The sequence below is a fragment of the Panthera onca genome, chromosome F2, assembly GCF_046562875.1.
Source record: "Panthera onca isolate mPanOnc1 chromosome F2, mPanOnc1 haplotype 2, whole genome shotgun sequence".
NCBI classification, from domain to species: domain Eukaryota; kingdom Metazoa; phylum Chordata; class Mammalia; order Carnivora; family Felidae; genus Panthera; species Panthera onca.
In genome coordinates, this window is record NC_138356.1 from 43,840,342 (window position 1) to 43,866,386 (window position 26,045).

Genomic DNA, 26,045 nt, shown 5'->3' on the forward strand with positions numbered 1-26,045 from the left:
GTCATGCTCATTCATTTACATTTACACACTGTCTATGATTGCTTTTATGCTACAACAGCAGAGTTGAATAGTTAAGTTGCAACAGAGACTATATGACCTGCCAAATCTACAATGTTTAGTCTCTAGCCCCTTACAAAAATACTTTACCAACCCTGATCCCGCAGAAAGGTTACAGATTGGTACTCCAATATCTAAGGCTTCTCTTAAGTTCTGTATTAGTATATGATCCCGAGCACATGATTTACTCTGTCTGGTTCTCTGTTTCTCATACTCTAAAAACAGGGGAATACAAATCCATCCCCTTCTTTCCTCACAGAAATGCTGTTAAGAGAGATAAGAAAACAAAGGCTTTGATCTTTTATGAAAGGAAGATTATTTAAATTCAAAGTATTATTCATAAGGTGGATGCTGTTAGATAATTCAGAAATGATGACTGATGTGTTGTTATTCTCTGATATTAGATCTCTCATGTACATCAGTGGGGGATTATTTAGATCAGTGATAGCATACAGACCCCTGCACCATGGTACTACATCAAACTAAAATAATGCACCAGAATTGAATTTAATCACGGTATCCAGTCAGGAGTGTGAGTTTTAATTGCTTCTTTATCCCTTTATCCTCTGAAGACTACCATTAAATATTTATAAGACATGAACTTCAGATGATGCCAACATCTCTGCTGAGGTCACCTGACAACTGGCCATTTTAATCCAGGACCAAGACGGGGGGTGGGGGGAGGCCTTCAGGCACATAAGGAAGGACTATTCCCAAGGCAGAAGAACAGTCATGATGGTAGCACATGGACTGGTTTGCAGAGCAAATACCAAGGATATTTGTTTATGTTAAAACTTTAATTTGTATTTGATTCTTGGACGCATGACTGATATCCAGGCTAGTTAAGCATACACACAAGTGATTTTCAAATCTTTGCCTAGCAAGTGTAAATACTGGGACCTCCTCTTTCCTAAGAACCCCATCAAAGCTCCAGGGAGAATCTCCCCAAAGGAATAGCTCTTAATGTGTCTGAAAGCAGCTGTCTAAAGAGGCCAAGCCTGATGTTTGAAAGTAACGCTGGCCAAGGTACAGCCCTTTTACAGACCCTACATCCGAAACTCCAGATTTATGGCATAGATAAATCAGTGGGCCATCATTTGCTCTATAAAAGGAGACTTCACTTTACAATCCAATTCACTGCCATGTTCTTTTACTGATCTATTGCCACTAGTGCAGCTCCAGTAAAATCTAATTGTTAGAAATGCAGAACACATATGCCTTTTCATTGCTAATCTGGATGGAAAGATGAAAAGCAACGTGCATTTATAATCCCCTTGTATCCTAAAATGTGGCTTTTGTGAACATCTTTTGTTCTCAGCCTAGGAACTTAATGTTACTTACTTACGATTGGCTGGGAGGAATGGGGTGCATAATTCCTTATTATAACAATGAAACAATATCATGTGATTTCGTTGACTAACTCACTCTGATTATCTGCATGAAATTTCAAAGCAACGAAGGATCAGTCGTACAGGAATATGCTAACTGGCCTTTTGGCAATGACTCATAGTAATATTAATAATAGCAACTGTACTGAGCGTTACCATATGCCAAGCAGCATTCTACCTCATTAGCTCATTGAAGCTCAAACAAGCCAAAAAGATAGTTACAATTATTATTATTCCTATATTACAGATGGGTATATCAAAGCACAGAGAGGTAAAATATCCTTGCATATACTACAAGCTGATACATGCAAGATCAGGATTCAAACTTAGTGCAGTTGGCTCTATAATTTGTGCTACTAACTTGCCTGCCATATATAATACTTGTCTGCTATATTGAGAAGTAAAGCAACTATCGGGTGCTGAAATGTAGGAGCAACAGCAGTACCTGACATATTTTCTACCTTCAAGAAGCTGGTAAGTATGCCAATTATATCTCAATTTAAAAAACAGAAAATAAATGACTTGTGTTTAATTTTTGAAAAGAAGCTAATATATGCCTCAGTCCATTAGAGAGAAACTGGTATTAGACTTGTCCTCTGCTATTAAAAAAAAAAACAAACAAACTAGAAAACTGTGCACGATATATTAAACAGCTAATTTCAGACATTGGACAAAGGAAAATGAGGTCTATGATCCCTGAGGTAAAGAAAACAAAAGATGACTCCTATGATTGCCCCAGTTTTCTGACTGGAGACACATTTCAGGCCATGGAGCAGGGAGAGGAAACCCAAGCATAACACAGTAGTCTTGCTAAATTGCAAAGGCAGAGACTAGAGTTCGGGGAGTCTGAGGCAGCTATGTTTACGGGATGGAGTACCAGAGAAGAGGGAGATAAACAGAAAAAGAGATCCAGAAATCTTCATGAGGTTCTCTCTGAGTCTTTTATTACATACTGAGCTGAGCATGTATAGGGTAAAATTCTATAACACTCAGCAAAGAACAGCTATCAGGGAGCTGGAGGTTGAACAATTCCCAGAGCCCACAGGGCTGGGGAAATTTTTAATTCCAGTCAGCCAAAATGGGGCAAACTTGTTGGGTATGTGGCTCATTTGACTGTTGGACTAGAGATGTTCCATCCCAGCCCTGATTTATGTGAAAAGAAAGCTTTCAATGAGATGAGGTATTTCTCCACAGACAGAAGTGATCTTAAAAGCTAAGAGGGATGAACAGTAGCTATTCCACTGACAATCCACTGACCACAGACAGAGTGGGTTGCACCCTAAATAAGTAAAATGGGATTAGAGGTCTGTTACCACACATGCAAGGTTGAATTAGAAGCGAGGGAAGGATATAATTTTAGAGATGTACGAGTCAGACATTCTATTATTGAATCTAATAGAAGGAATTTCAAAAAACACATGTTCATAGTAGACGTTCCCTGGGGAAAAAAGATGGGTGGTCGTGTGGGCGTGGGTACTCTGAGGGAGGCAGATTCATAGACTTGCCCTATCACATCACTCCATGCAGCCAAGACTCCCCGACCTGTGGTCTTCATCTTTAAGATGAAGGGATGAATTCAGCACAAGGTACAAAAGTCTACAGATCCTTTCACCAGACTCTTACACTTCTAATCATCATCATAACCTTTAAGCCCAAGTTTTTTCATCTATAAAATGAGGATAATAATAATTACAGAAGCATTACGATGATTTGATAAGATAATGAATGTCAAATGTTTAGTTAAGGCCATGGCACTTAGTAAATCCTGGCTACAATTATGGTTATGATTTTTTTTTTACCTTTTTCATCATTAAATGATATGTCATTGTAAAGAACCAATATCCCAGAGACAGTAAGGAAGAATACCATTTCCCAGTCTGCACCATGCCCGTAGTGAAAGGGCCTCTGTCACCCTCCAACATGCTTCTAAATAGTCTTTACCACATTAAAATCAGTAACTTGGGGAGAATGAGGCTTTTTCCTTTTTAAGCTTCATCTGTGGAATCCCAAGCAGTTTGGGATATAATCTTATGTTCGTTAATCTCATTTCTGCAGATGTACTCTCCTAGATTGAAGGTTCCATGAAATTCCATGAGAGCAGACACATTTAAGTTATGCCCGACATCGTTTGCCCGGGGCTTAGCAAGGTACTTGGACCTCAGTAGGAGCTCAGTAGATACCAGATGAGTGAATATGATCTCCTTTTCAAAACCTTATATCCAAGTCATGTTTGGCAGAATCCCTAGTGTCTGCCTTGCTCTGCAGCGCTGAGTGCACTGTAAATGTTGTTGTGATCACCTCGAGTAGTCACTCCACTAGTTACAATAACTGGACGATCGTTACGTCTTCTGTATGAAATTAAGCAAGAAAAAATTCATGCTTCATGTTCCATAGCCTTCAGAATCCGTCTTCTTACCAGTTCAATTAGTTAGTAAAGGACAGCATACTTACACCTTTGTCAAGAATTCTAGCTGCTTTCGGAAAAATGACTCAGGAGATGAAACAGCAGGACTCCTGGTGTTATTTATAAAGTTTGTGCTGGGAACTGTTTCAGGGTCTGTAGCAGCAAATCTCAAGCACCATTTACCTTACCCGATAATTCTGGAGTTTGAGTATGAATGATGGAACAGCTAATAACATGTTACCCCACAAAGTAGCATTAGCTTCCTTTATCATCATCAGCCTTTTTTTTTTTTAAAGAACACAGAAATGTGTAAATTGCAGTTTATCTCACCACAGAAGCATTTAATCAAATGTGCTGTAATTATATTTTGGGTGGCTACTGAGAATAATCACTATTTCTTCATTATGAGGATTGTCCTAAAAATTACATTAATGAGGGTCAACCATAATAGCATTGGAATTTAGCTACATTTAAATGTAAAATTTGTACCTCAGCCTTGTAGATTCCCTATTAGTGGATTGCCATGGGCCAGAATCTTATCATGAGTGTTGGCATTTAATGGATGTGCCTTGAACTGATGTTTTACTTTAAGTGAAATGTGTTTGCATTAAAAGCATATTCATTTCCAGACTCCTTCTTAAACATTTGTTTCTTTTGTTTTGGAATTCAGAAAGCTTTTCATGTTTGGCCTATTTTTTCTTATTCACTGAATAATAATTTTTAGAAGGTTATATTTTAGAAGGTTTTATGTAAAAAAAAAAAAATCGTCCTTTTAGCAGATAGTCAACTAAAGGGACTGCATTTAGCTGCCAAATGTGAACCTCTCAGGTGACCAAGAATGAAAAAGCCTATTTGCATAAATAAAATAAAAGCTCAATAACTGAGCCAATATTCACCAAAATTTTTACCAACATCTAATTTTGCTCTGTTTTCAAGGATTATGGCTTAAGGCCAGAATTATTCACCATATGCCTGTTCTCCTTGTCCTTCCCTCAGAAGCTAAGGTGGAAGAAGCTTCACTGATATTTTGCAGCGTTAGCCAAGTAGTTTGTCATCTTTTTGTAACCACCTGCCTTACACAAAATCATGGACACACCTATTTTGGATAAATTTGTGCTGTCTGATGTATAAATGAATATGAAGAATAGAAAGAAATCAAAAGACTCTCATTCCCAGATCAATTTTCTTCATTGGCCTAAGCTACCTCCAAACCTGCCCCCTGGTTTCTGGACATGATGCATGTTATTCATTAGTACCTAAATTTTATTATATTTTTAATATAGCCTGTTTTCAGATGGGATTGCTTTTAGTAGTAACACTTTCTTTTATGTATTTATTTCCTATTTTCCATTGCATAGCTTCTTGTGACTTTGACGCTATGGTTATCTGGAAATGGAAAGAGCCCATCTCAGTGTAGACTCTTGGTCCATCCAGCCCATAATTCTGCTTCTGACAAAGGCCCCCAGAGGAATTTTGTGGAGGCCTTGGCTGCCCACCCTGACATGACCTAAAATTAATAGGTATACCCTCTCAAGTAGTCTGATTTCTGTATATCAGTATGGCTTAATCAGCTGTGAATTTATATTAGGTAACCTAAAAGGGACAATTTTAGCCTGTCCTCCTTATTGGGAGGAGGGGGTAGATAATGGAGATCCACAGTGTAGCTGGAAGGGTCTTTGCAGGTTTTCAAGACTGATTCCAATTCCAAATAATGATACCAATTCTCAGGTGGGCTTCCTTGTATAGAAATACCTGTTGCTTCTGGTCTTTGTCTCATGGCCAGTTAGTTCTCTATGCACAGCAAAACATTGCCTTCAATTCTACAGCAACTCAACCTTTTTGGTTGTAGCATAGTTTAATCAAAGGTTCTTTGAATAGGTAAAATACCTCCTTTTCCTTTGCTTACAACTTTTTTTTTGGTACCTTTTTAAAGATTGTAAAGATTGTAAAAACAGGCCAAGGCTTCCTCTTACAAAAGTCATCATTTCTTTTTCAACCTATTAACTATGTGTTTAAGTCCTTAATAATAAACCTTGGATTTTATAAATGCGTTATCCTGGCCATGCAGAAGTGAGAATCATTGGTCAGAGGTTCATAGAGTCTTCCTTATGATCTTTCTCATGAATGGACATATTTTTATCAACCAGTTGGCTTTCCATATCATGATCATTGAATAGTGGGTGACAGAATTGTGGTTCTAGCTCCCTCATGTCACCCAGGCATTCCTGCAGTACTCCTGTCAACCAGCCTTACAGAATTATCAATATTCAGTAAGGGAAGTAGGTCTACAACAGCATGTCCATGTAATACTTCCAATTTGTCTCATTCCTTTTCCTCTGTTTGCCAACAGAATGGGAGGTGATGAGCAGAAACACAGGTGTATATCTCAACACCTGCCTTCTACTGCACAGTGGATTTGTAACCTCTTTGTATCTGTAGCCACAAATCATAATCTGTTCATTTGAGCACATAGAAAATCTGTGATGATTTTAAGACCTTCATTATAAACACCACACTGGAAACAATCTTCAGAGTCTTTTCAAGTCAAAGACCCATATACATTGAATGTTCTCACAGTGTGCTCTGTCAGAAACAATTTTTACTGATGTTTTCTTAGTGAGCATCATTCCCCAAGTGTGGAGAGAACTGCAGAAAAGCAATTACATGGAGTCACATTAGCTCAAATAGGTGGGAATTTTACTGACATCAGGCCATGAAAGAAGAGTGGACTATAAGTTCTGTATGGACAAAGGGAGAATAATAAATTGGGACCAATATGTAAAAATGAGTAAGATTCAAAATTACCAAAAATTTCAAAGAAGTGTCAATGTCATTTTGTGTTCCAAAACCAGATAGAAGGACGGTGGTGTGGGTTTTTCTTTATAGCTATATGTGAAGATATAAATACACATGCACACACCTAAAATCATAAACTCAAAGATAAGGACCTTATCACATGTGAATGTGATTGTTCTTTGAAGGTTTTTAGGTAGATGGTATTAAATTATAATTTTCTAAATGGTAAAATCATGACTGTCATGTGAAAGTTGGAAGGCAGTTCAAGCAAGAAATAAGGATATTAAGGGGTCAGGAGGTGTTAAGGACAAGCCCAATATTATACACGCAGATAGATACGTAGATATAGATAGATATAGATACAGATACAGATATAGATATAGACTCTCTATATATTTTATATATGTATACATCTATATATACACCTATATTTATATATATGTTTGTGTGTTTATGTGTGTAAAATTTATACTTATTCTCCCCATGATCTCCTCATACCCGGAGACCATCTGCTACCACACGGGGAGAAGACAGAAGGCCAGGTCTTGTGTTGGTAACCACTTTGCTCAATGCTCTTGCATATTAAAGTACTCATGGATAAAATTACAGATGATGACTTTGTAAGAAACTTATCCTTTGAGACATGAGAATGCAATTGTTCTTTTAAGATTTATAGATGGGTGGTATTAAGCTATAATTTTCTAAAAGGTAAAAATTATAATTTTCATGCAAATACAAAATAAACACATGTCAAAGATTTGATTCAATTAGTTAATGAGGAAATCAGTAAGATATTAATACCAATTTACAGAGCATATGAGAAACTAAATGTGTGCAATTTAATAAAGAAATATTAGGATAAGATTGCTAGGTTAGATTTTTTAAACTGGTTAATATCCTAGTGGCCAATAAATTGTAATGTTTGGGATTATTTATTCTTTGGGACAGAAATCATTTTCATCTCTACTAGACAAAAATCTACAATTTAAAATATAAATTCACTAAGTCTGTGACCTTTAATCAATAGTAAACAGTGAGTCAAACTAAGAACATTTTCCTAGACAGTTCTTAAGTGGACTTTGCTCCTGAATGACATTGAAAAGATGTGCTGCCCATCTTTTTGCCTTTTTTCAAGTTGTGGTTAATTTCTGTAACAGTGGTGAAAGGTATAGGAGCATATTGTGTAATCCATAATAGGATATTTAGATCTCAGCCTGTGTATGAAATATCATATGTCTTTGACAATGAGAACCTGCTTGGAAAGAGCTGATAGTAGAATCCCCAGAAAGTAGGATTGCCTTACCAAAAGTTATTGTAGAAAAGGAGGATGAAGCCAGTATTCATCTCAGCTTTGGTCCAATTTGATATTTAATAATTCTTTCATTTATCCATTTAGTGAGTCAACAAATATTTAATGAGCATCTACTATATGCCAGGCATTGGGAATTGGAACAAAAAGACAAAGGTCCTGCTCTTGGGGAACTTATATTCCAATGGAAAAGACAGGCAGCAAATAATAAAACCATTATAAGAATAATATACTTTCAGATAATAGAAAGGAGGATAATGAGTGATCAGAGGGAAGGTGTGAGTTTTAGGCAGAATGGTCGGGGAACTCTCAGGAGGATTGGCCAGCTGTGAGAGTATCGTCCAGATACAGCAGGGGACTTGGTGACAGATGGGGCTCTGGTAGATAGTCGCTGCCACTGTATTAACATAATTCAAGTCTTCACTCTGTTTCATGGTCAAGGATACCTCCAGTTTGAATTTCTATCTCCATGTCATGAGGTAGAAATGAGTACTGGGGGGACCAGAGCAGTGAATGGAGTAAATTGTGCAAATAGTTTCCCACTGGGGAGAAAGTAGTTACAGATACCTGGGATAGGGCAGTGAGAGAAGGTACAGAAAACTGGTTAGGAGCATGGGTTTTAGAACAGAGACACCCGGATTTGAATCCTGACTCTAATGACATATGATGATCATTCCCTCCTGGGGTCACTGGGAGAATTAAATGAAATAATCTCCATAAAGCCTAAGGCACACAGGAAGCGCTCAACAAAATGGTATCCTTATTATTCCCGCTTTGGGAAAGCCTGTAGTATCAGCTTAATGCAGCAGTGATTAATTAGTCTTGCCATTGCTATATAGTTCTTCAACTTGATGGAAAGATGAATCGTTATCACAGAGTTTAGGTATATGTGAACTGGAGGTTCACCAGGTCTGTTGGTATTGACTTAAGCTATGTGGTCAAAGTTGTTCCAGCAGCCAGTCCAAGTTTTACAAAGAGATGGAAGGTGCAGGCTTATACCTGTAATTTTTTAGCACAGACTTGGCGATTCTTGGATAAATTAAGAATGTAGAAACTAAAATTATAATACTTTTGATGGGGTTTTGATTGGGGACGTTTTTCCCTTCTCTTTCTTGCCTTGCTCAGTCCTTTCCTTTCTTTTACTGTTTTTTTTTTTTTTTTCCTTTCCTGTTTATAAGTTGCTTTCTCTTCTGGAGAGCTATGAGTTAGGAAGCTATTAATTAGCTGCTTCTCACCCTAATTTTCAATGAGATTTAATACGGTAGAGATAAAGCTGCCCCTTTTGAAAACAAAAATTAAATGTCTGCAAATTCCATGAACTGATTTTTTAATTGTTTGGCAATAATGTTTTTTCATTGATAGTGTTGCTCAAAGAAATAATTTTAATTAAATTTTAAATCTATTTTTAGATTTTATAGATTCTAGGGAGACCATTTTCTTGCAGGGAGTAAGTTTAAGACCATAACATTCTTTTCTAACCCCACAATTATGATCAGAGGAATGTCTGTAGTACATTCCATTGCAATTAAATTGCATACCCCAGACTGTTCAAGATCTGTTTATAAAGGAGGAATGGATTTCCCACAGCTGCTTGCCTGTTAGTGCATCCTTCATGCAACATTGTGGCAGCCAGCGTAGTCACTGAAATAACAGACTTGAACTTCCAAAGCTTTCGAATGTCTTTTAAAAACTTCCCATTACATGAATTGCTTAATTTGTGTACATGAAAATCCACTGATTACATATGAATGAGAGTCAACCTAAAATAAGAGGGGGCTTTGAGAATCTGTGTGTATTTGCCCACCCATCTTTTCAGGAATTAGCAGGTATTCAATCTTGTTCCAATATCCTGCACAGACCACAGTCATTACTGAGATCTCTCTGTGAAGATTGGAATCTGCTGGGAACAGTATGGGGCAGGTTGGGTATTTCTTACAATATTCATTGGACCATCTTCACCCAGTCACACAGCTGGAAAATATTTTCTGAGATGAATGTTTATGTAAAAGATTCAGAGAGGAGTAGAAAGAAGGGGATAGGAGGGAGGAGAAGGAAAAATAATCCAAACCAAGTTAAGGTAGGGTCATATAGAATAGACATCAGAGTCCAGCAATTTCATCTTTAAGAACAATTGCCAGAACTTTAATTTATTAAATTAGAATTTTAATCGCTCCAAGTTGCATTTAATTGATCAAACTGCTGTGTATATATTGGGTCATCTTTATGATGGGTATATAACATCTATAATAAAGTATTAATTGAATGCTTACTAATTTTCACCAGAATTTTGAAAGTCATATCTCAGTAGCCCCATTTCATGAGTGAGAAAACTAAGGCTGAAAAGCCTTATGTGATTCACTCAAAGTCACCCATTTGTTAAGCAGAAGAGTTTGAATTTGAACCCAGGCCTATCTGACTCTAATCCCTGTGTTCTCGGCTGTATCTCCCTACATAGGTCCAATTGCTTGGCTGGCATACTCCAGGATATGTCTTCACATCCTTAAATTCCAAACCTCCCTTAGAAATAATTTCCTAACAGTGAACTGGCCTAATAATGCTGTAGTTTATTTCCAGGGGGTGAATGTTGGCCTTCAGAGCAGGCTCCTTCCTACCAGCTTTCTATTTCTAAAAAGCATTTGATGATTCCCTGTTCAGAGCTCATATACCTGTCAAAAGAGACTGCAATTTATCCCTGGGGATAGTTAACATTCCCTCCACCCATGAGAGTATGTCAGGTGCTCTCAGAAATTGAAATCCAGGCTCTCCCTCAGTGCTGGTCTTTTAGATTAGTAGCTGTCACTGATAAAATGTCTCCTTGGAATTGCAGAGACAAAGCTGCAAGGCAGCCAACAGGCCCACCTCATATCTCCTTGTGGTTATCAGCATTCTTATTGGTAATATCGGATTTTCTGGAGCTGTTTTAGTTTTGTAAAATGTTCGTGGGAACTTCGATGATCTCTGAGGAAATGCCTTCCCTAATGCTCTAGCTCTACGAGGAGGCAGCCAAATTCCCACCCATCTGGCAGGCAAGTTCTTTCAGTGTGAGACTGAGAGGGAATTTCGGAGGCCTGGAGAGGGCATCCATAAGTATATCTTGCTTCTATTTTTGCAATGTGGAATTTGGAATCTTTCCTGTCAGGCATCATGTAGTGTCTTTAAGAAGCCCTGGATTTGAGGAAAACAGCCCCAAGTGAGCCATACTCTGTCTGCTGGAACTAAACGTCCTTTCCTGTTTCTTAATGTACACAACTCTAATTCATCTTCCATCCACGATTGGTGACTTTAATTCTTTCAACTCCTTGATTTTGTCCTTAATCCATGACTTTGACATCCACCTGATGCTCTCAGAGCATGTGCTCCTCACCAGCTTCAGCTGGTTCTAAAATGTCATGGTTTCTGTTAACATGCTTCTCGCTCCTACCAAAGTAAACACACAGATTTGTCTCCCCTGGGTGTGCTGTGAGATCATGACCTAAAGAATCTTCTGGTTTTAAAATGGACCTCTGGCCTTTTCACTGGGAATTTTGCTTGTCTTCATCCACCATATGCTTTCCAGAGAATTTCAGAGACTGGGATATCATCATGTGGCCATGATCTTTGTCACCTGTCCCCGGGACTACACCTCTTCCCCAACCTTCTCTTCACCACAGTGGTTTTTATACAAGTCCACCTCTACATTTTTCTGGAGCATCTCCCTAAGGCGCAACTCCAGTCTCCCTGCTTTCCTGCCCATTGGTTCCCAAGGCATCCCCATTTATGAACTACATTCAGTCTCTTTTCGTCCTTATATTTAGGACCTTCCCCAGTTGGTTGCCAACTTTATCTGCCAATAATTAACTTAAGTTACACACACACACACACACACACACACACACACACACACGCCACCCAAACTGGAGTGCTCACATCCTCTTTCACCTGGAATGTCTGCACTGCATCTCTGCCTGTTGACATCTTGAGTACTTACATTAAAATTTTCTTTTACCAGTCCACATAAATCTTCACCTTTCTCTACCCTATACTGTGGCCCTGAAGGCTGTTATGGACTACATTAACAAATCACACCTTCCATCTAGCCTATGATTGGGTTTGGCCATAGGGAGGCCCAATAGGATATGAGAGGCACCAGCAAGAAGCTGATTCCCTGGCTTCCACAAATAGCCACAGCTCTTCCAGTGACCCTTTCCGGCAGCTATAGCTGCTTTCTTCTTTGCCTTTTAGGCCTAGGAGTGGTAATGGCTCTCTTTGTTGCCAGTCCTAGGTCAGCATCCCTTATGGGTTTTATTTAACCCTGACCACTCTTTGTAAATAATCCTTTCACCAAATTCTCCAAGCTACCTTCTTAGAGCATCCCATCTGTTTCCTATGGGGACTCTGACTGGTACAGCGTCCTCAAGGCCCAGTTCAGTCATAAAATTCACCAATTTCATTGAATCACTCAACAAATATACATTCATCTTCTATTTGATGCTATGTTACAGGTATTGGTGACAGAGTAGAGAACAAAACAGAGGACTTGCCTTCAGAGAGCTTACAAAATAGTGGGAAATTAGATGTGAAACAAGCAATTATGACAAAAGAAAGTGGAGATAATGATAATAGAAGTATGGAGTTCACACAACCAGGGGACCAAGTCTAGGGGTCAAAAAAGGTCATTCAGCTATATGAGCCATCCACTATTTCTTTGTCCTTTCCTTGTGGAACTCTGCCTCAAAAGCTGTCTTTTGAGAGGAGAGGCTGTGTCTTTTTCACCTTTATTTCTGTCTTAGTCCTTAGACCACTGCCTAGAATATAGTAGGAACTCAAGTATTCATCAAATTGAATTGGATTGAGCCTTCTGAATATTTATGGACCCCCACTCCAGCCCACCCACTGAAGGTTTTACATTATTAGGCTGGATGATGGTGAGATTCCCACTTTTTCAGAGCCACTGGGCTAATATAAAACATGATTTACTAGTTTTAGAAAGAAAAATCACTGTATTGGAAGAACGCCTCCCCAACTCAGGTGAAGGGTTTTAGAGGAATTGTCAACTTAATACACCCTGTTTTGGATATTTCCTGGCAGGCACTGGAGTCATTAGTTGGTGAGTCATCAAAGGTGAGAGCTGAGTTTTCTTTTATACTTATTTTTTCCCTAACTGGCTTGTGTTATGTTTAATAGCATCATAGCTAAACTCAAAGTGAAATATGCATGGAGATAAATCCAAATCCTACTTCAGAGCAAGGAGTTAGGGGAGATAGGTAGAGGAAAACCTTGGCACAAAGTTTTAATGTTTATTTATTTTCAGAGAGAGAGCGAGAGAGAGTGTACAAGCAGGATAGGAGCAGAAAGAGTGGGAGAGAGAATCCCAAGCAGACCCTAAGCTGTCAGCATAGAACCTGACATGGAGCTCAATCTTCTGAATGAGCCTTGAGATCATGACCTGAGTCAAAATCAAGAGTCAGAGGCTGAACCAACTAAGCCACCCAGGCGCTCCTCAGGACAAAGCTTTTAAAACTTGGGTTGGGATAGAGAAAATCTAAACAGCAACCTGAGACCAGAAAGTTCTCAGGAACAAGAACAGGGTCCAGTTCACAGGGTAGGAAGTAGAGGACTGGGGGAAGACAACTCTGCCAACATGTAGATCAGAAGTTTGTAGGGGCGCCTGGGTGGCGCAGTTGGTTAAGCGTCCGACTTCAGCCAGGTCACGATCTCGCGGTCTGTGAGTTCGAGCCCCACATCAGGCTCTGGGCTGATGGCTTGGAGCCTGTTTCCGATTCTGTGTCTCCCTCTCTCTCTGCCCCTCCCCCGTTCATGCTATGTCTCTCTCTGTCCCAAAAATAAATAAAAAACGTTGAAAAAAAAAATTAAAAAAAAAAAAAAAGAAGTTTGTAGACAGATTTCTTCCCCCCAAAAATAATTGTTGGGTACAACAATAATTGTCTTTCTATAATGCATGGCTTAGTAAGGCAAAGTAAGGGAATTTCTCAGAGGAGAAAAATTATAAGCGAGAATCTATAGAAAAAAAACTCTGGAGCCTGGCATTTGTTTGAGGGTATCTGGCAATGTCTGTTTTTTTGAATCATGATTTTTAATGAGCAGTGGGTACATCTGGGACAGGAGACAAAAGAGGCCCTTGTGTCCTCTTATAAGATATTGATTGACTTTAATTAAATATGTGAGCTATGATTTCTAAGGTCTCCACCGACAGAATTGAAATGAAGTGTGTAATCTCCAAACTAGTAGAGTGGAAGGGATAAAAGGAATGATAAAAGGGAAAAAAATCAACACAAAGGAAGGCAAGAAAGAAGGGGGGGGGAACAAACGTAGAAAACAAAATTAACAGATAGAAAGCAAAAACTAAGATGATATAAGGGCACCTGGGTGGCTCAGTCAGTTAAGTGTCCAACTTTGGCTCAGGTCATGATTTCAGTTTGTAGATTCGAGCCCAGCGTTAGGCTCTGTGCTGACAGCTCAGAGCCTGGAGCCTGCTTCAGATTTTGTGTCTCCCTCTCCCTCTGCCCCTCCCCTGTTCTCTTTTTCTCTCTCTCTCAAAAATAAATAAACATTAAAAAAATAAAAAAAAAACTAAGATGGTATAAATGAATTCAATTTAACAATATTCACAATCTACACAAGTGAGTTATACTGTCCAGTTAAAATTCAGATTGTTAGACTACATTTTTAAAATTCAACTTTAGGGACGCCTGGGTGGCTCAGTCGGTTAAGCGTCCGACTTCAGCTCGGGTCATGATCTTGCGGTCCTTGAGTTCGAGCCCCGCGTCGGGCTCTGTGATGACCGCTCAGAGCCTGGAGCCTGTTTCGGATTCTGTGTCTCCCTCTCTTTCTGACCCTCCCCCATTCATGCTCTGTCTCTCTCTGTCTCAAAAATAAACGTTAAAAAAAAAATTTTAATTCAACTTTAAAGTCTTTATAGGAGAAACCTCTAAAAACAAGGAGCGAGGAAGAATGCAAGTAAAATGATGAAAGAAGACATATGAGGGTAAATAAAGAAGATATGGCTATATTAAATATTAAGAAAAACTAACTTCAAGACAAAAAGCATTACTAAAAATAAAGAGGATGACTACACATTAATAAAGATGTTCAATTTATCAGCAAGCTGTAATTCTAAATTTGCATGCCCCTAATAGTATAAGTTTGAAATATATAACAAAGAAATTGCTAGAACTACAAGAAAAAAAAACATCTAAAATCACAGAGGGACATTTCCACATAAACCTCTCAAAATTGATAGACTGAATAGATAATAAATCAGTTAGGTGTTAAAAGATTTAAAGAACACAGCTAACAAGCTTGATCTCATGCATATATAGCACACACTGGAAGCACATTCTTTTCCACACATGGAACATTTATAAAAATGGATCATACATTAGACTACAGAGAAAATCTCAATAGAATTACAAGAATCTGTATCATACAGCCTGCATTCTCTATAAGCTGGATTAGAAATCAATAATGAAAAAATAACTAGGGAAATCCGCATACTTTTAATAATTACAAAACACATTCTAACTCATGAGTCAAAGAGAAAACTCAAACTAAAAATTGGTAAATATTTAGAACTGAGCGATGGTGAAAATACTCATCAGAACTGGTGGGATATAGATCGCCAAGGCAACAATAGGAAGGATGGTAACCTTACTGTATGTGCTGGAGACAGAGAAAGCAGCGAAGCAATGAACATAACACTCAACTCAAGATGTTAGAAAAAGAGAAGCGAATAAAGCCAAAGAAGGAAGGAGGAAAATAATAAATAGAAATAGAAATCAATGGAAGAAAAACCACTATATGGTAGAGAGTGTTAAAAAGAAATGTCTCTTCTATAGATGCCGGAGAGGATGTGGAGAAACGGGAACCCTCTTGCACTGTTGGTGGGAATGCAAATTGGTACAGCTGCTCTGGAAAACAGTGTGGAGGTTCCTCAGAAAATTAAAAATAGACCTACCCTATGACCCAGCAGTAGCACTGCTAGGAGTTTACCCAAGGGATACAGGAGTGCTGATGCATAGGGGCACTTGTACCCCAGTGTTTATAGCAGCACTCTCAACAATAGCCAAATTGTGGAAAAAGCCTAAACATCCATCAACTGATGAATGGATAAAGAAATTGTGGTTTATATACACAATGGAGTACTACGTGGCAATGAGAAAGAATGAAATATGGCCCTTTGTAGCAATGTGGATGCAACTGGAGAGTGTGATGCTAAGTGAAATAAGCCATACAGAGAAAGACAGATACCATGTGTGTTCACTCTTATGTGGATCCTGAGAAACTTAACAGAAACCCATGGGGGAGGGGAAGGAAAAAAAAAAAGAGGTTAGAGTGGAAGAGAGCCAAAGCATAAGAGACTCTTAAAAACTGAGAACAAACTGAGGGTTGATGGGGGGTGGGAGGGAGGGGAGGGTGGGTGATGGGCATTGAAGAGGGCATCTTTTGGGATGAGCACTGGGTGTTGTATGGAAACCAATTTGACAATAAATTTCATATATTAAAAAAAAAGTCTCTTTTTTTTCCAAAAGACTAATACAACTGATAAACTGCTGGCAAAACTGATGAACAAAAGAGAGAGAAGTTATTAAATAACTAATATGGAGAATGAAAAGAAGTGCATTCCTATACATGCAGACATAAACAGAGATAAAAACAGGATATAACTGATAGCTGTATGCAGATTATTTTCAATATTTGGGCAAAATTCACACATAAAAATGTAATTTCCAAAGTTAATTCAAGAAGAAATACAAAAATCTATTCAGCAAAGTACATGATAAACAGAGTGAAAAGAGTCACAAGCTGGGAAATGATTTGTATAAACTTCTACCAAGAAAATATTAGTATCTACAATATTTCAAGAATTCCTACAAATCAATAGGAAAACACAAATCAATTTATAATGGGCAAAAGGCATGAACAAGCATTTCACAAAAGAGAAAACATAAATAAAAAAATATATGAAAACTTGCTTAGTCTCATTAATAATTTTAAAAAATAAAGTTAAAATCATAATGAGATAATATTTCATACCCACCAGATTAGCAATGTTAGTTTAATATTACCAAATGCTAGAGAGGATATGAAACAAGAGGAAGACTCATATACTGACAGTGGCAGTGCACATTGAAAAAGGCAACATTTTGGAATTACACAATACAATTAAACACACATCTGCTCTATAGCCCAGCAATTTCATTCCTCTATTTAGACACTAGAGAATGTTGATGGCAACATTTAATAATAAAAACTGGAAACAACCTAAATGTCCATCATCAGGAAAATGGATAAATAAATGCAATGCAATAAATGCAATGTACAGCAATAAAAAATGAAAATACTGCAGCTATACACAATGAGCAGAAAAAACAAGTCACAGAAACATATCTGATGTATATGTTTCAAAGGCAGACAGTGTTAAACAATAAATACTTCATTCATTCATTCATTCATTCATTCATTTGTAATGCCATATAAGTATATGATAAAACTGTTTTTTAAAAAAAGCAAACAGTGATTAACATACAAGCAGAACAGGAAAGTGGGTACCCCTGGAGGGAGAAAAGGATCTACAAGGGGCAGGGAGCTCATAAAATGGGCTTCAAAGGTACTTGTAATGTCTTTCTTGCATTGGATTGTGAACATATTCCTACTTTTTGTATTGTCATCCATCATGATATGCATTTCTGTTCTTTGAAATCTTATGTATGTATAGTTAACAATAAGTACATACATACAAACATACATACATACATACATGCATACATACATACATACATACATAAGACCAGAGGCTAAAAACCTGCAGTTGGAATCTACAAACTGGGTCCAAGATCTTCTGAAGGATGACAAAGGGACAGTGAAGCCTCACCAAAGCTGTGGTTCATGGCTGAAGCTAGACAAAAGCCTCTCTAGAGAGAGAAGAAAGCTCTTAACTGGGTTGAGACGCCTGCTGGTGCCCTTGGAGGTTGCTGGGAAATCTCATGGGAAGTATGTGAATCATTGGAGAAGAAAAACTTGAGCAAAAAAGTGTGGGCTTTCTTTGCATCTAGGAAGGCACAGAATTTTCACGCTTGAAGATACAGAAGAAGATATTATCTTTTCATAAATAAATAGGACATTTGTATCAGTTACTTAAACAAGTGAAGGTTTATTTATTTATTTATTTATTTATTTATTTATTTATTTATTTGATGTAGCAGATAGTCCAGAAGTAGGCAATGTTCAACGGGCTACCAGTATTTTCTAACTCCTAGCTCCTTTTCTCTTTCAACTCTGACATTTTTAGTGTGTGGGCTTTTTGCCCCATTCAGCTCCAAACTTTTCATCTTCTTTAATGCAGCACTAGGGCATTTTCCTGACTCTTGTCAGCAAAGGCTTTCCTACAACTCTTCATAGCCTGCCACTCATATCCTAGTAGTAAGAATGGTGCCACATGGCCATTTCTTACTGCAAGAGAAGCTGGGAAAGTAATGATTTTGCCACTGTGGCCTGCATCGTAGGAGCAGGAAGAGTGAGTAGCAATGGTTTCTGAACAGCTAATCAGAAATCTCTGTCAAAATATTTCACTAAGAATTCTTCCTCTTTTCTCCCCAGGAGCCAGTCTACTTGATGACCTATATAAATATTTCTCCTTCCATCACTCCCGTGGAGACACCATGACTATCATGGATCCAAAGCAGATGAATGTTGCTGCCGCTGTTTGGGCTGTTGTCTCTTACGTCATTGCAGACATGGAGGAAATGCTGCCCAGGTCTTAGCAAGAGCAAGAAAGAAAACATGCTTGTCCTTTCTGGCCAGGAATCCTGAGTCTGCAGCTCCAGGAAGTCCTTCTTCAACTAACAATTTCATCTGACCTAGTCCATTTTCAAAGCACAGTACTTTTTCATACTTTCTATTACCGTCTCTCTTGATACTTTGCAAATTCTGTTTCTAGAGGAATAAATGACCCCCACCCAACATAGAATCCGCATATAGTAGAGATCACAGTTGGGACATTTCATTATACCACCTGTAAAAAATATTGTTTCTACTTTGAAAGTAATACTGGATAAATATTTGGAAGATCTCTGGTTTTCATGTGTGTATTGATGAACATTAAGTCAAATACAATGACCCCAGTTTTGTATGCTATTTATCGAAGGAGTAGAGGAATACACAATTGTAATATGGTCTTCATTGAATGTATGGAGACATTTGGCTTTCTAATTTCTACATTTTTATGTCATTAGAATTTTTTAATGAAATATGATTTTTTAATTAAAAGAAAAAAATGTCACCATTTGGAGATAAAAACCAAGTATGTATAATCTAGTTGCCTTACTCAAGATACAAAATAAGGTCTATCACCAGGTAAACAATAATATAAATATACTGTTGATGTTTTATATATTTCACAAAAGATTTCTATGAAGTTGGGGCATGTTCCCATTTTGCTGTTGACAAGGTTGAGACTCAGCAAGGCCAAATAATACTCATAGGCTCTAACAGAGAAAAAAGATTGATCCTCATCCACTCTGGGAACAATATCTACTGTTCTTCTACACACAATGTCCAGTATTCAATTTAAAAAAATAATTTAATGGAGCTCCTGGATGCTCAGTTGGTTAAGCAACCAACTCTTGGTTTCAGCTCAGGTCGTGATCTCACGGTTCATGGGTTTGAGCTCCACACTGGGCTCCATGCTAGCAGTACAGGGCCTGCTCGAGATTCTCTCTCTCTGCCCGTCCCTTGCTCGCTCTGTCACTCTCTCTCTCACACACAAAATAAATAAACTTTAAAAATTATTTAAAAATTTTTTTTAATAATTTTAAAAACTGCAAGAAAAAGTAAACACATTGTCAGGAGTTAAAGCAAATGAGAGAGCCAGACTAAAAGATAACCTAGATGCTGGAACTATCAGAGAGGGATCTGATATAACTTTGGTGGATACATTAAAGATCTAGGACTACATACATGAACAGAAGGCGAATTTTAACAGAGAGATGAAAACTATAAAACAGAGTCAAATGCCAATGCTAAAATAAAAAATATAATATCAGAGATGAAGAATTTCCTTATTGGGTACCTCAGCAGACTGAACAAGGCTGAGGAAAGAATGAACTTGAAATTAGGCCAATAAAAAGTACCCAAACTGAAACACTAAGGAAAGAAATAGTGAAGGAAAACAAACAAACACCAAAATGATCTTCCAAGAGTTGTAATCTAATACATATGTGATTTAATATACATGTAATTGGATAGCAAATGGTCTAACATACATGTAATTGAATTTCCAGAAGGAAAAGACAAAGTAACAGTTTTATTAATGGTAATAATTAAAAAGATTGATGGATAGGGTAGGTCTTTCATTTCTGGCAAGGCAGCAAAGTGATACTTTGACCCTTACACTAAAAATTCTGGATACCATCTGAGAAACACTCTCTTAAACATATAAATACTGGTTAAAAGTTAAAAAAATATTAAACAAAAAACTAAGTGAAGGCATGAACCAAAAGAGATACATAGCACATTAAATCAGCTTTCTCTATGAAAAAATTTGCAGAAGGTGGTAAACTTCACTTCCATTTCACTGCTTTTCAGGGCTCAGGGAACTGTAGACAAATCTCAAAGACATATTAGGGATACTAGAGAACCCCCAATAAAACTGAGATCTCAAAGGATTATACCTCAATACAATGGTGAACTAAAAATAAATTTCAATACTGCAAGGAAAATTACCATTATTGAATAAGTGCTGAGTAGAAGGCCCAAAGAAATTCCCATCAATAAAGTTACAATAAATATTAACCCACAGTCAAATGCAAAAAAAATTTAAAAAACAAAAGCAAATACAGAACCGTAGCATTCTGAGCAAGAACAAACTAAGAATACAAAACATAATTAAACCACAATGTCTTCTGATATTGGAATTATTAGACTGAGAATTTTTTAAACTATATCTATTGTGTTTAAAGAAGCAAAAGAAGAGATTGAAAATTCAATATGAGAGTACAAGTGACCAGGCATATTGTAAAAAAAAAAAAAAAAAAAATAGAACTTAAAGAAATGTAAACAATTATAAGTAAAAATTTAAACTTAGGGGACCAGTTTAATTGCAGATAGGAGAATTCATGAACTGAAAGAATAGTGAAAAAATTAATGAGAATTTAGCACAGAAAGAAAAAACACAGAAAATATGAATGAGAGGTTAAGAAATATGAAGGATAGAGTTATCATCTAATACATATTTAATCAGGGTTGCATAAAAGAGAAAATAAGACAAACAATAATAAAAGAAATAAAACTACAAGAATAAGAAGAAATAATAAATGAAAAACTTCCAGAAATAATGAAATATATCAGTTCACACAGTCAAGAAGCCCAGTGAATCCCAAACAGAATAAATGCAAAGAAATCTACACTAGGACATGTTATAGAGAAACTACAGACCACAGAAAAGATCTTTGAAACAAGAGAGAAGGGATTATTTTAAAAGGAGCAAAAATCAATAATAGCTAACTTCTTAATAACAGCAACAATGCAAGCCAGAAGACACTGGAAAGATACCTTCAACATGCTAGGAGACAATTACCAACCTAAAAATTCTATGCTCAGCAAAAATAGCATACAAGAACGAGAACAAAATAAGGATGTTTTCAGGTAAACAGAAATTGAGAGAGTTTATCAGCAACAGACCTTTGATAAAGGAAATATGAAAATGTCTACTCCTGGAAAAATTAAATGGCCCTAGAGTGAAGACTAATAGACAAGAAGTGAAAAGTCTGGCTCCACACCAAAAATCTATGTGTGATCATTTAGACCCATCTACAGGCAATTACAAGGGGCAGGGCAGACCAGCCCAGCAGGGCTCATGGAGGAAAGCTATCCTCACACAAGACTTAGTACACAACTGGTACGTTATATTTTTCTGAAGAGAGTTGCAGTCAAGGACTTAGGACCTACTGGCCAGCCAGACTCATACATAATCTGCATTTCAAGCCCAACAACTCCATTCAGAGGCCTCCCTATCGGGGATCTTGACTAAGACACTTTTGTCTACTCTGACTTGGTTCTTTTCACTTCTAGCCATTTCCCCTCCCTTCTCCCTAGCCCCATCCCAATCCATAAAATGGCAGGAGTCTTTTGTTCAGAACTCTTTGGCAGTAAGATTCCCCTCCATCTGTGCTGATTCACCTGACCCTTGCCTGGTGCGAGGAAAATGGAACATTGGGGAACTGGTGCCTATTCTTATATCTTGCATATGTTATCTGCATAAGTAATAAAAGCATGATTGTTAATTTCATTTTGGTTCCTTGTCCTAATTGATCACCTCAGTCTGGCAGCTCACTAGAAATTAAGAGCAAAGAAGTTGGTAAATATTTTAAACAAACATGAACTAAATAAAATAATATCTATAATTTGAAAAGAAAGAAGATAATTGGCTAGAATAGCATATAAATGAAAAGAGAAGTTACAGGAATTGGTGTCCTAAGGTCCTTGTCTTGCTCTAGAAGATAATAGAGGTACTGTCTAAATTTAGGCTTTACCAAGTTAAATATAAATGTTAAATTTTCTAGGGTAACCACAAAAAAAATAGAGGTAGAGTGTAAAACAACAGAACAACATCTCCAAAAATGGAATAAGAAGAAAAAACTCAACAAATTTACTACCACAATGGACTAATCAACTAAAAAAATATGTTTGGAAAATAAGTGACTTAATGAAATGAAGAAGTGACCCATGTGCCACAGAAGAAATCATAATTGAAATTAAAACACTTCCACAACTGAATAATAACACACACGCACACATGCACACACACAACCACCTCCATATCAAAACTTTCAGAACTCAGATTTAGGGGAGGGGTGAGGAGACCCTCTGCAGGTCTCTAACATTCTCACTCTGTGAAACTCTCCCCTCTCTGAGAGTGTATCTTATGAACTCTAGCTGCCTTGGCCTCCTCTGTGAACACTCAGATCCCTCTCCTTAACTCGGTTGGCTGCTCTCTGTTTGGGTTTTCCTTCTCTGAACTGCAACTGCAACTCTCAAGGCAGTAATCTAGGGCCAGCATAGAGCTCACCCTATTTGTTTCTGTCTCTTGGGCACCTATGTCCTTCATTTCCTGATGTCCACTGTCTTGTTTCATACATTTTATTTGGATTTTTGTTTAATATTGAAAGACAAGTTTGGTCCTTTTTACTTCTGCTTGGCCAGAAGTGAGTGTCAAATCACTAATTTTTGTCCAGTGTATACAACCATATTCATTTTATGTTTTGTACATTTTGGTTCATTCCTTTCTCACTACTTGATTCTAATTTGGGAATGTGGATCTCAGGGATTTCATGAACTGCCCAAAGACTGAGATTAAAAATAAGCAGCATCTATGAATTATCAGAACCCATTGCCTATATCCTGGAAATGGCTCTTAGGAAATAGATCTTATTTCGTCTCTTTGCCTTTCCCCAGAGAGCTGTTTATTTCCCTGGGGGCGGGGGGAAAGAATTATACAGGACCAAACGATAGCGGAATTGGCCCATTTCCTAACTGACCCCCTTACTGCTGCTTTACTGGAGAAGTATTAGAGGAGCTAGGATGGGGGACATTGTGAATATTGCGGGCAGGGGAGTGTGTTGGTGAATGTGGTTATCAGTAGCACTAGTAATATAGGAGATATGGAGAAGTACATGGGAGTTGGAAAAATAGAAGGGTGGAAGAAGGAATATGAAAAAAAACTCACAAGAACATGCACATCCTAACTGCTTAGGTCTACTAGATAATTGTGGAGCCTGGCACATGCTATTGAATAACTATAGCTATAGACATTTTTAGGTAGAATTCTCTTATTTTCCATAAATTGTTGTAAAAGGAACTGTTCATCTGCTAAGAAATGGTGTATCATTTGAGTGGTGGCCTATTTCCTCTGCATACAGCAGCTTTCCAATTTGACTTCAGGGTCAAGTTGCTTTTCTGATTCATTTGGTTGAGTAGACTTAAGTGCAAATTGAGAAGAGAAACCATTTAAATACTGTATAATGTGAAGAAGGTGAATTCTGCAACAGAAAAAGGAGGGGATTCAGGGAAAGGAGGTCGATTGCTGATTTTGCCCCTGACTTCGTTAAGATGTGGCTTTGAGGGTTCTGATGTGTCTGCGAATGATTTGGAGTTTAGGTTCCCCAGAGTGTTCCACCTTCCTCACAATAATTACACTAATGACACCAAGAGTGTTTTGAAAATCCTCATGCTTCTACACCACATCCATTTCATTGCCACGCAGTTCTATTTGCTCAGTATGCTTCCTTCATACTAATTCGAGATGCTTCCCATTTACCTTGAGTAAATATCAAACAGATCTTGATATCTATATCTGTCTCATGAAATATACATTCTCTCTAACTGTGCCCAAATGATTAATTTACTGCTATGTGATGATTAGCATAAAAATCTCATCACGACACCAGATAGAAATGTTATCACTAATTGCCGTTTAAAGTGAAGAATGTTTTTTGCATAGAAATAAATGATGCATGCTTACTTCTCAATTCTGTGTTAAACCAGAAAACCCAAGACCATTTTTGGAGCTGAAAGAAATTACCTTTGAAGTTTTTTTCTTCTCTCTCCCTTAAATGGTCCATAGTTCAGCAAAGGAATGGTGGAAAGCAATTGTTAATGGAGTTTTGTACACGAAATGAGATAAGTCAACTCAGTTCTCCTCAAAGCAGGTCTTCCAATCAATCAGTTACTCAAATCAGGCAAAGAACTTTTCCCTGGATATTAAGGCCTCCCTGCGATCCTGAAACTTGGCAGGTAACCACTCATATATTTGCAGCATATCCTAAGAGCACTCAAGCTCTTCAGAGAACCTGACATTCTTAATACCACTGGTGGTTATTCTGGGTCTCCTCAAGCAGTATCTCTGGGTTGGACGGTACCTCAGAGAGCCTTGTTCTATTTTCCAGATTGAAAGAACATTAGCTGTGCCTTACATCTTCATGATATAAAAGTCACACCCTAGTCTAATTAGTTCTCTTAACTCTAAGTACCAGCCAGTCTATCCCAGAAATTGTAATGGAACGTGAATTTCCACCAAGCTCTGACTTGCCATCCAGATCATCATCACCATTATCACTAACACCCACCCTGGGCCAGTTATACTGCTAAGAACTTTATATGCATCTTCTCATTTAATCTTCACTTGATGCATCGATGCTAGTCCTATTTTAACCCCCATTTTAGAGATGAGAAAACCTGGGTATACAACTCATAAATAACTTTTTCAAGATCACGGAGCTGATAAAATGTAGCTGAAATCTAGAAAATTCAAGCCAAATATTACCTCAGACAAACAAATTCTCTGAACAGCAAACCTTTCTAGCTTTCACCGTGTGGATGGATTGAGTCTAACCGGCGCATTTTCATTTCAACGAATAGCAGGTGGGGCTTCAACAGCGCCATGCTTTGGCCCGAGAAAGAGGGGCCTTGTGCTTTTAGAGGGCTACACATATCACAAACACACACCAACAGCAAATTTCGTGAGGGATATATGGTTGCTTCTGTCACCAGGGATCTGGTGCTCGGGCTTGCACAGCGTGACCGATGACTCTAAGCCTCCACTCCCAGGCTCCAAGGACGCCCTGCTCCTCAGGTCTTGCCTTTGAGAGAAGACTGTATCTGAATGTTGTGAACATAGACACTACCTAAGAGCATGAAGACTTGAAGAACAGAAGTACTCAAGAAAAAAAGACAAATTCATTAACTTGTCAAATCTTTCCTCTCAGAGATCAAGAATGCAATAGATTCTTGCATTAATGAGCTATTATTCCCCAGAAGTGTTGAGCATTTTTTCTTGATTCTCATCGTGTCCCAGTTTGTGGCCCTGAACATACCTGTGAATAAAGCATGGCATTTGCAAGAGTTGTACATGGTGACACGCTACATTATTTTATATCTGCGATATTAAATAATATGTATTCCTCATAAATTTGAGTAACTATTGATTTAGGCATAACACTTTTGAAATCTAATATCCATAATTTAAATTGGCGAGCAGATGGACACTCAATGTTAAATGCAAATTGTTTTATTTTTGTAAAAATATTTAACATTTTTA

The 26,045-nt window shown here is 37.7% G+C and overlaps 1 protein-coding gene across 4 annotated transcripts in view; it reads left to right on the forward strand.

Moving 5' to 3' along the window:
- The window catches only part of CPQ (carboxypeptidase Q), a 548,491-nt gene that overhangs the window by 430,616 nt on the left and 91,830 nt on the right, over positions 1–26,045 (forward strand). Inside the window, exons 8-9 of one of the 4 annotated variants that reach the window (XM_060610977.3) lie at positions 13,022–13,054; positions 18,551–18,662. The exons of 2 other annotated variants lie outside the window; for them this stretch is intronic. In XM_060610977.3, coding sequence (XP_060466960.2) covers positions 13,022–13,044 — 23 coding nt within the window. In that variant the 3' untranslated portion in view covers positions 13,045–13,054; positions 18,551–18,662. Of the gene's footprint in view, positions 1–13,021; positions 13,055–18,550; positions 22,239–26,045 lie in introns of those variants that run through there. One more of the 4 variants, XM_060610972.3, reaches the window with a different exon arrangement.